This window comes from Palaemon carinicauda, chromosome 6 (assembly GCF_036898095.1).
Source record: "Palaemon carinicauda isolate YSFRI2023 chromosome 6, ASM3689809v2, whole genome shotgun sequence".
NCBI classification, from domain to species: Eukaryota; Metazoa; Arthropoda; class Malacostraca; order Decapoda; family Palaemonidae; genus Palaemon; species Palaemon carinicauda.
This window is the reverse complement of record NC_090730.1, coordinates 150,766,203-150,778,291: the sequence shown is the minus strand read 5'-3', so window position 1 is coordinate 150,778,291 and position 12,089 is coordinate 150,766,203. Positions and strand designations below refer to the sequence as shown.

General features: G+C 33.8%; 1 protein-coding gene across 3 annotated transcripts in view; it reads left to right on the top strand.

The window, feature by feature from the left end:
- The window catches only part of LOC137642230 (uncharacterized), a 74,365-nt gene that overhangs the window by 60,225 nt on the left and 2,051 nt on the right, over positions 1 to 12,089 (top strand). For all 3 annotated transcript variants that reach the window (XM_068374762.1, XM_068374761.1, XM_068374763.1), the window contains exon 5: positions 7,547 to 7,680. In XM_068374762.1, the coding sequence (XP_068230863.1) occupies positions 7,547 to 7,680 (134 nt within the window). The remainder of the gene's footprint in view (positions 1 to 7,546; positions 7,681 to 12,089) is intronic.

Sequence of the window (12,089 nt, the reverse complement as noted above, 5' to 3'; positions counted from 1 at the left end):
GCCAGTTCCTTGTGATGCGCAGTACCTATCTAACTATTTATGAGTTTTATATATAGTGTAACTATATTTGTTTACTGGTCGTCACCTGAAAAGAATAAAAAGAACTTTCATCTCTTCATACCAAGAAAAGTATTTCATTGTAAAAATGGCTACTCTCGGAATATCTCTGGGAGTAATGTTAATTTCTGCAAGATGTTTCAGTTAAATTTCATATCCTGGTAAAAGATTTATATTTCGATAGAACTCCTTATGCCGTAACCTCCTTTTGTGTATTTGTTTTTTTCTAAACGTTAACATAATCTCTACAATCATACAGAATTCAGCAAATACTGCTCATGGATACAATTCCTTCCACTTTCACTGAAAATAGATTGACAGGAGCTTTGATATTCAGCTCACATTGGGTGTCTTGTCATCCATGATGCATATATGAATTGCATAATGTTGATATAAGTCGTAAGATGAAAGAATATCGGCAGCTCTGTGAGATCTGGCATATCTTTTATGGCCCATCATCTTCATACGAGAAATAGTAGGCTTCTGGCAAGATACGTGAGACAAAAATATGAAGACTGAATACTTCTGGAAAAGTCTCTCTCTCTCTCTCTCTCTCTCTCTCTCTCTCTCTCTCTCTCTCTCTCTCTCTCTCTCTCTCTCTCTCTCTCTCTCTCTGTATATATATATATATATATATATATATATATATATATATATATATATATATTATATATAATGTATACAGTATATACGTACATACATACATACATACACCATATTTAAACATGCATTTTAATGTGAAGATAGATAAAAAGTTGCTTTGTAATGTGTCATTGGACGTCTACTTTTCAAATTGTCCATACTGTATTGGTTTTGTTTTTATTATTATTATCATTATTATTATTATTATTATTATTATTATTATTATTATTATTATTGAAGACTACACGTATTAAAAAAATAACCCTCAATAGACACACTTAAAAATGATCTATCTCAACTTTCCAAAAGTACCTTTTATTCAATAAGTTACCTTTTGTTAGGCAGAGTATTATTTTTTTTAAAACGCACTCGGCTTTCATTTTATGCAGCATCAGTTTTCCAGTAAAATGTATGGTGAAAAAAATGCTTATTTAAGGTGCAGGTGTGTAATAGAAGAGGAGCAGGCACATGCATATGAAAGAATGGAATAGGTAGTCACGAATAAAGGATGAGGGAAAAGTAGGGCTAATAACAAAAACAAGAGGTAAGGGGCCTAAGATTTTAGTAAAAATAAAAATGTTCCCAAATAAATGGATGTACAATAAGTTATGTAAGTGGAGATTGGCTGTCCGATCTAAATTCAATGGCAGGTCGATGGAGCGAGTGTATTGCGGACTAGTAAATTTGGAGATAGAAGAGAGGCAGTGGCGGGTAGTCAAAGACATTCAAATTTCAGATAAGAGTAATGTTGAGAATTGTTGGGACGTGACTTTTGGGGATTTAAGAAAAGAATTGAGAGGCTAAAGAGAGGAAAAACAAAAGGTGTTGATAACATTACAAGTAAGATGATGCAGTATGTTGTAGTTTGTGTGATTAATTAGATGACTAGAAAGTGTTGGATACTGTAAGTCTGGATTCGGGAAATGTTCCAAAGGAAGCGGTGAGGGGAATAGTTCTTCAGCTGTGTTAAGGTAAATGTAATGAATGTTACTGATAATTATATGGCCAAATGTTAATTAGTGTACTAAGGAAGATGGACCAAGATATTGATTGTAAAAGTGAACCACGTTTCAGAAGGTCTGATTGGAGAACTTTGTGGGATTGGAAAGGAAAGTACGTCGATGAAGAGTTTGCTATGAAATAGTACTATGGGGGTTTTGAAATTAAAAGGAAAAGAATGTAGTGGCATACATACATTTGAATATACATTCATCGCATCAGCAATTTTATTGTAGAGATTATTGTGAATGTGTGGCATAGATAATAGCTTGTTGGTAATGATTTGTTTTTTTTATGGTGGAACCTAGGTGTTAGAGTACGTTGGTAAGCAAGTAGATAGTTTTTCTTGACAGTGATTCTGAGACAGTTATTTTCAATGTCCCTGTGGCACATCCATATCTTTATCAATGGAATGCTGCAAAATGACAAAGAAAAGACACTGTTTAGGTCCAAATGTTTGTGATAAGAAAATTGGTTTTGAATGGATTGTGCAATGGTTGAGTTTTTGCATTTCACAGTATTCTGACTGGTAGACAGTGAAGAGAGACTGCAGAAACTGGAAAAAGATAGTTTGAATATTGTTACAAGGGGAGAAAGTTTGTCGTAAAAATGAACAAGAGTAAGTTTATGAGGGTATGTAAAAAACAAAAAATTAAGTATTGAATGTTACATAGATGACAGAATAAAGGAAATGGTTAATTTATACAAGAATATGGGAATGATTATAAAGGAATAAGAGAAATGATACACAGAGTAGATGAAATAAATAGAGGCGGAGGATGTATGCAAAAGGTGGGAATTGATGGGCTAACTCACTTTTAAGGAAGTGAAATGCACATGTTCAATATGAATGTAGCTGGATCACAATACTTAGAGGTGGTTCGATCATGTGAAAAGAATGGATGACAATAGGTTAGTGAAAAGTTATGATTCACAAGTGATAGGAGGTGGGAGGAGAGCTAGAGAGTTAGGTATTTGGCGTGGAAGAAGTAAGGGAAAGGAATTGTTTTGATATCCAGGAAATTCAAGAGTGCTTGCAACTTAGGGGCGAATAATGCAGTTAATGTAGTGAGGGTAAACGTGTTGCTGATAAGCCTTCAACAGTTCAGAAGTTAAAGAGCAATGGAGCAGTAACTGTTGTGGTATCTCTCTTCTGTTAGGGTAAACGACTTGATAGATAGAAAATTTATAACACACACGTATATATTTATATGTATATATACACATACAAATACATATACACACACACACATATATATATATATATATATATATATATATATATATATATATATATATATATATATATATATATCTATCTATCTATCTATCTATATCTATCTCGCAACACTAATTTGCATAATAGATCTATTACTTTCTCATCTCCACCTCCATGGTTTTCTTCTCACAACAGTTAGGACTGTTCTTTATTAATGACGGACCCAATCATCATACCTATTAGGGGCTAATTGGTTTCATGAATATGATGTGTGTTTCCGCTCTGGTTGTGTTCTTCGTTTTATTTATGTTTTGTTTCTTGTTGTTGTCGGCTACCCCCCAAAATTGGGGGAAGTGCCTTTGGTATATGTATGTATGTATGTAATTACATATGTGACAGGAATGACTGGAATATTGAGAAATTACTGTATTTAATTACCTAGAGGTTGACCATCTTTTTTTTTTTTTTTTTTTTTTTTTTTTTTTTTTTTTCTCCAGTTTCTAAAATGTAAAATCTTTGTAAATTGTTATTTTAAGTATGGTGTTTAGTATATATGTAATTATTATATGGAAAGAACGCCGTTGTTGGTTATTATAGAAAGTAAGATTATGTAATTGATCACGAAAATACACAATTAAAAAAAAAGAATTGCCAAAATCTCATGAACTAGTTTGTGATTTTACTTTTCATATTAGTTTTGTTATAAAAGGTTAAGTTTTGTTTATAACATTAAAAAGTCTTCATTTCGCGGTAATAGAAATACTTGTATGTATATATCATATCAAAATATTTCTAGACTGAACTAGTGGGGCACTCAGTAGAGCGCAGACCTCTGCCGCACCAGCTTATTTCTCGACCTTTTGCTCTTCCTTGACCTTTGACTTTAACCTGTATTAATTGGCGTGGATTTTAATGCACTCAAATATGACCCAAATTTTAAGTCTCTGTGACAACGATGTCCAAACTTTTGGCTGATTACAAGAATTAGACATTTTGCTTGACTGTGAACTTGACCTTTGACCTGGACCATCCAAAATTTAATCATTTCCAGCTTTTTACATAAGTTTATCACTGCAAGTTTCATTACTCTACAATGGAAATTGTGGCCAAGAAGCTATTCACACACAGGCACACAAACAAACACACAAACATGGGCGAAAACATAACCTATTTCCAACTTCGTTGGCGGAGGTAAAAAGGCATTCAACCTTATAGTTTGGTCTTTCGTGATTCCAAGTGCGTCGCCACAGACTCCTTAATCCTGTTAAATTAATGATAATGGATGAAACCTCCACTATTGTCAATTCTTTTTAGTGAGGCAGATTTGCACCGACTCGCAGGGGTGCCCTTTTCGCTCGGAAAAGTTTCCTGATTGCTGATTGGTTGGACAAGGTAATTCTAACCAATCAGATAGCTGCAAACTTTTCCGAGCTAAAAGGGCACTGCTGTGCGTCAGTGTAAATGTGCCTCATTAAAAAAAATTTAGTACAGTTAGAGCGCTATTAATATAAACCATGACGAGGAAATCATGCTATCAATCCCCTTTATTTATTTGTGAGATTTCTCTCTTCATTTGTTCCCACATACATCAGTGTAATCCACTGCCGCTCACACCAGGTCTTTGAGGTCAGTTGCAGTTTTTATTGACGTTTGATTGTGTTCGATGAGTTAGTGACTTACCATACATTAAACCATTTTTTTTTTCTATTATTGTGGTTGATAGGAAGGAGAGGTGTAGCAAAATTACTCAATGTCCTTTGAGTTTTATTTAAAGTCAATAAAAGTAGCTCGTGATAGATGGACTGTAATGTAGAAGTCCCGTAGTCGTTTATAGACATGTGACCAGAAAGAGACAATTTGCTCCCTATTGATTGCCTTAATCTCTCTCTCTTTTTTTTAGACCCAATTTTATCATCAATTGAGAGGGGAAGATAAAATCATGGGAAGCTACACATGGGGAATATTCGAAATAATTCAAACCAAAAACTGCTTTCGTATGTCATTGAAACGTTCTTAGTAGGTGTGTTGTGAGATAAAACCTTAATTAGATAGATTGTAGTGGTGGATTAGATCCTGTGGCTGCTAACTTTGGAAATTTGATCATTCTTATCCAATGAAGAAAATAGCAGTTTGAGATTCACTTCTAAAAGTCTGTTGTCAGTGACATGGATCAGAAACAAACTTGTGTATTTATTTAAGTATTTGTAAGTTGAATTAGTCTATACTTACTCCTCCGGGATATTACTGTCTCAAATAACTTTTTCTATTGTTAGAAAAAGAATAAGAAAAAGAGTATATGTATTGTTGCCTCTTGTAATAATACTCTTTGTAGGGGTAGTGCCAACAGTGTACCTCCTGTGGTGCATTGCAAGCATCACTAAAGGGTCTTAACTACGCCTCTTTAACCTGTCCCTGCACCCACTTTTTAGCCTTTTGATTTACCTCCACTCCCGCTTGGTCTCTTCCTATTTGCTGTTCAACCTCAATTAGTTTTTACTTCATAACGTAACTTAAGGGTTTTTTTTTACAGTTGCACTTCGTTGCAGAATGGCCTTCCCGGCCCCATTGCTGAGCTATTTGGACCAAATTCCATAAAACAGCGGAAATCCTGATAGCAGTGTGGGTATAGCTTAATTAGAAGCTCGTCAATCTAGCCTTACTCCCCATTGACACAGTCTGTGGGTTGTAGAATACAATTTCTTTATTTTTTGTCTGTCTGTCTCTGCCCATATGTTCATCTGCGTGAATGACTCTGTCTCTCTGTTTCAGTCTATTTATGATGGATATGCATGAAGAGATATTGTCGTTAGTTTGTTCGATTCTGTCACTGTGTCTGTCATATTTGCCTTCTCATCACAATTCTTCAAATATAATTGAAGAGATATCAATCAAACTTGGTATAAGGGAAGACCTTCCTGCATAGATGTGCATTAAGGGAAATCTTTATTTTATTATTATTATTATTATTATTATTATTATTATTATTATTATTATTATTATTATTATTATTGTTACTTGCTAAGCTACAAATCTAATTGGAAAAGCAGGATCCTATAAGCCCAGGGGCTCTAACAGGGAAAATAGCTCAGCGAGGAAAGGAAACAAGGATAAATGAAATATTCCAAGAGCAGTAACAACATTAAAATAAATATTTTTTATATACACTAAAAAAATTTAACAAAACGAGAGGAAGAGAATAAGATAGAATAGCGTGCCTGAGTGTACCCTCAAGCAAGAAAACTCTAACCCGAGACAGTGGAAGACCATGGTACAGAGGCTATGGCACTGCCATCAACTTTCCTGTCTGTCAGTTTATCTGTCATGTATACATTCTCGTAACGTCGAAACAACAATTCGAGCATAATCGAAGAGAGTTTATTCAAACGTTATACTAGCGTAATGTATCATGCCCAAATTTGTATGACAGATCTCCAGTCCAATTCAGCCATTGGCATGTCTCATACATTACGTTGCCATAGCAACTTCTACACAGTTCAAGGAATTTTGGTTGATTTTTGTTCAGAGGTATACCATTAAGCTTAATGTCCCTGAGTGATGGTCTTCTATATGTTAGCGTATTTCGTCACGCTTTGCTTGTCCTTTCCTATTGTGTTGAAATTATTCATTGCCTTTTCAATTTTGAGAAGACGATGAGTTATTTCCGTCAAACTTGGTGTCGAGGCAGTTCATTATGATAAGATATGTTTGAAGAGAAGTTACCCATCTATTTCTGTTTGTCCATTAGTGTGTCTTCAGCTCGCTTTATCGTTGCAATTTCACATGGGTGGACCAATATCTCAGGACTCAGTCAAACTGTTGCTGAAGTGTGAAATTGTGGTACCAGGGCCCATAGATTTAATTCATAACTAAGTCCCATAACTTTTGAGCGGCAGCATTGGAAATAAACTTCATTTAGACATGTATATTTTAATAAGGAAGCCCTTTCAGGTTCCACCAATATTAGCTTTCATGACTTTGACCTTGATATTTCTAAAAAGAGTACCTGCCAACGGAAGCATTTTGATTGGAAAAAATTGTAAGTTACTGTATTTGCTTTTGCAAGAAATTAAATTATATTTTAACGTTTCATCAGTTCGTGGGACACATAAATTTTCCCTATAGCAATATTTACAGAATGATTATATATTTTGTTAGGTTGTGAGAATGAAGAAAAAAACACCCGAGAAACTATGTTTGGTTATGACTGTAAAATCGTAACACATGAAAAAAATATTAGATCCTCTTGTTTTGTGCTTTTATCTCGTGTGCAAGACTGTTTGTAGTACATTCAAGCAAATTCTGGAATGTTACAAAACTATTTTTAAGTGACTGTATGAACTATCAAAATCAACAGGTTACCATACGTAGTTGTAATTCATACGCCATGTGTGTTTGTTTTTCATTTACTCTTATAGTTTTTGGCATGTCTTTGTCCAGATAATTTATAAACGACATCCATTCAGTTATATACGTTCTCCTTATCGGGCTAAAGTGTGCTAAATAACCCTATTCACATTTTATTATTTACAGCAATGATGGTGACACGGTTTCTTTTTTCCTCCATTATTCTGATCTATTATTATTTGTACTTTCAGATATTTAACCGACTGTTATATTTTTTTTTTACAGATGTGGGTAAGACGAATCCACTACATTCTCTGACGCTCGCGCTGACGATGGCAGTACCACTTTTCGCTTGGTTTTTCTTCATCCCACTTTCCATCGGATACCGGTATCTCTTCGAGTTCATCCTAGGCGATGAAGTAAGTACAGAAGCATCATTTGTATTTTACTGGTTTTTTTTTTTTTTTTTTCTTTTTTTTTAAATGAGGATTGTCTTTGTTTTTAGTCCGTGTTGGCCTCTACAAAATTTTTGTCCCGGGTGATTGGGGGTTTAAGTGCTGCCAGTGTGCCTCAATTGCAAGATCAATATTGGCCTTTAGTAGGAGTTACTGTAAGGTCCTCGTGTCGTCCTTTCACTGCACCCTTTTTAGCCTTCTTCCATCATCCTTTCTTCCATCTTCCTTTATTCCGTCTTCCACACCATCTTCTACACCATCTTCTCCATCATACTGCCACTGTTGCACATAGGTGCTGAATGGCCTCCCAGTCCCTGTGCTGGCCTAAACTCATAAACCCAACTCATCTCAGGATTTGAATATTCAGTTCTTTTTTCTCCTTGGTATTGGGCTTTATTTTTTTTTTTTTGTACAATATTTAAAATTTGTTTTTGTCTCCTCTCTGTTTGGATGTTTTATTCTGTTTTCCTTTCAAGTATTTGGCAGTTGTGTTCAGTAGTCACGGGGATTTCCCGGTCAATATTTGCCGGGCAGATTAATCCTTATATTTGCATATTCCATTCTGTGTTTCTCTGCACATTTGTCCATTCTGATTATTTCATTCTCAATACATGTCGAATTCATTTTTTTCCGTGTACTTAACTTTTATATTAGGAATTCTTCAAAGTAATCGTATTTGAGTGATATTTTGTGTACAAGATTGTATTTGACTGCTGATTGAGCACTCTTTTCTTTAATCGATTATTCTATTCCATGTGCTCTAGATGTCCGACTTGTTCTATTTTCTTTTTTTCTTGATCAACAATTGACTGTTCTTTTCTGTATTCTGAAAGATTTGATGTTCCATTTTTCTCTATATTTCACTTTTGTAATCGTACTTGATTTATTATTGTTTTATAGTTTTCTCTTAAAAGTTTTTTTTTTTTTTTTTTTCGCAAGTGGTTTCCTCTCAATATTAGACCACTATTACATTTCTTTCCATTTTTAACTGTTCTTGTTTGCTTTTCTTTTAAAATTGAACTGGTCTAATATGTTTTGATCTTCATTATGGTTCTGTTCCGTTATTACCTCCGTCAATGAAGTTGGAAGGAGGATATGTTTTTACCTTTGTTTGTGTGTTTATTTGTGAACAGCTTCCTGGCCACAATTTTAATCGTAGAGTAATGCAACTTGCAGGGATTAACTGTTATTTAAAAAGCTGGAAAGGATAGAATTCTAGAAGGTCAAGGTCAAAGGTCATATTTGAGTGTATGAAAATCCACGCTAATTAATACATGTTAAGGTCAAAGTGAAGGTCAAGGTCGAGCAAAAGGTCGACAAATAAGCTGCCGCGGCGGAGGTCTACGCTCTACTGAGTGCCCCTCTAGTTCCTTAATTTTCCAGTGATCCATGTAGCATTTACTTATTGTTTCATTGTTCTATAATTTTTGTCAATATATTTTCCATTTAATAATTGAATGCTGTATTTTTCTCCATATCTGATTTTTCCATAGATTTTCTAAATATTTAACTGATGTACCTTTCTTCTTAGGGTTTGATTGTTCTGTTCCTGTATTCAATCGTTTTAGTTGTTTACTAGTATTTAGTTGTTCAATTTATTGCAACCTTTGCTTAATTACCTCCGTCAACGAAATTGGAAGGAGGTTATATTTTACTCCCAGTTTGTATGTTTGTTTGTGAACAGCTTACTGGCCACAATTTTAATCGTAGAGTAATGAAACTAACATGGATTAACTGTTATGTAAAATGTAAAGATGATAGAGAGAGAGAGAGAGAGAGAGAGAGAGAGAGAGAGAGAGAGAGAGAGAGAGAGAGAGAGAGAGAGAACCTTAAGGCGTAGGTGAAATGTTTAATGGAAATTATGGGGTTGTCAATCCTTGCACTATTTTGAATGATTTATCAACCCCATTATTATCAAGTAAGTGGGTAGCGTGTTAAGGGTAACTGATTGAAGAATTTCCAAGTCTCATTGTTTTATCTTTGGTATTATGTTGTATTTTTATGACGGGAATTAATAATTTGTATTTTTATATCTGGGGAATTGATATTTTATTGTTTTTCTATGTCTGGGGAATTAATGTTTTGTGTATGTATGGTTGGGGAATTAAAGTTTTATTGTATTTTTAGGGCTGGGTAATTAGTGTTTTGTTGTATTTTTATGGCTGAGGAATTGATATTTTGTTTTATTTTTATATCTGGGGATTTAATATTATGTTGTATTTTTATGGCTGGGTAATGAATATTTTGTTGTATTTTTATGGCTGGGGAATTAATATTTTATTCGGTTATTCTAAAGAACTCAATTATGATTTGAGATTACCTGTGGCTTAACCACTTTCGGTCAGCTTTCCCTATCAGAATACTTTTTGTTTTTCCTAACGTTCTTACTCTTTGTAGTTTACGGGTACATTGAAGGGATTTTACCGGATTTGGGTATTGTGTAATTTTATCTTTTGGTGTATATAATGTTCTAATTTTTTAATACATTGTAGCTATTGCGACTTTCCCAAGAGAGATTGATGGCAGCTTGGCTATCCAAATCAAACTAAAGACATAGTTTGAGCCTATTTTTAGGATTTTCATACAGCACCTATCAGTCCAAGGTAGTCGTAGGATCTTAGTCTTATCTACATAACCACTCATTTTAATCTGCCAAGAAGATCGGTATTTGAAAATCTTCCTAAGATGTAAAGAGGATTGGACAAGTCCCACATAACCCTTAGGGAGCTGTTGCGACTTCAAGCAGCCTCTCGGAGGCAGACTTAGTTGGGCCTCGAAGTTTAATATACTGAAGTGTGAGACTGGTCCAGTTCCCACACTCAAACATTACATTGAAACGATAAAGAATTTGATCTTGTAAACGTTGGGATGAAACTTTCGTCTGGTATATCCGGGAATTTTATCCAAATCCACAAATACAGCATCTCATGAGATTGAAGGAAGGGGGAGAAGTTAAGGACAAACGTTCGTGAAAAGTAGTCGTCTGCATATGAGTGAATAGGAATGAAATATCGTTGGAGGTCAAGAATGGAAAAGGAAAGTGTACAGAAGACAGATCCTTTTTGGATATAAATATATACAGGAATAGATGGGTTTGATTAGAAACTTGAAATGAGTCTGGAGAGTAGGATAGTTTGGCGAATAGATTGTGAGGAAGATATCTGTTTAAAAGTATTTTATGGAAGGTTTGAATAAATCAATCGATTCTTCCCTTCACGTGGAATTACGTGATATTCTACTGAGTATATAATATTGTTAAAATCAATCTCTGAAGATGTTTAATTTGCTGAAAGTATGACCAGGTTCTGCTTATTTCATTCATATCATCTTACAACGACTCTGTACCTCTTAACAATCTTCAATTTATCTCTATTCGCACAATATTTATTAATTTTTTTCTTACATTTTTGTTGATTTATTTATTTGTGTATTTATTTATAATTCCTATTTTATGAGAAAAACAATATAAATATAAAGTGTCCTTTAGAAAGTAAGTGGTGCAATCAAGTTTTGCAGTCAAGGAATAGGTTGCATGATCTAAACCATTTTATTTATTTTCATCCTTTTAAAACTTATATGGATTTACAATATATTCGATTGAATACTTTGAATTGAGAATTCAGGCGGAGATTGATTAATAAAGCCTTTATGTAAAATATATTCATAAGGTAATCAGAACTATTGACGGAATATTGATTTAGGGAAAATTATACAAACGTTATGGGTTATTGTTTTCAGTGCACCTCAAAAATGAATTGTAGGCATTCCTTAGCCCCTTTTTAACCTTCTAATTTACTTCCACTCCGGATTCATCTTCACCGTCTCTTAACTTTTCATTCATGGTTTAACTTCAAAAGTTCAAACTTGCAGCAAGTGTTTTTATGTTGAACAGTCTGACACAAGTCTCTTTTCATAGTTTATTTATGAAAGGTCCATTTTAATGTTGTTAATGTTCTTAAAATAGGAAATTTTAATCGTTCATTACTTCTCTGGTAGTTTATTTCCTTATCTCCTTTCCTCACTGTGGTACTTTTCCTGTTGGAACCCTTTTAGGGCTTATAGCATCCTGATTTTCCAATTAGGGTTGTAGCTGAACTATTGATAACAACAATAACAATTTATAATTAATAATAATAATTAATAATTATAAAGTGCAGGATTTTCTTCCCAGTTTCATCAACTCCCAAAATCATAAATCCCTTGATTATATAAGTCATATCAGTTGAGACGTTATATTTAAGCCTTCGTGAAACTTAACATTTTATATCTTTAGGGACTTGTATATGGGGTCATGGTCTGAATATATATATATATATATATATATATATATATATATATATATATATATATATATATATATATATATATATATA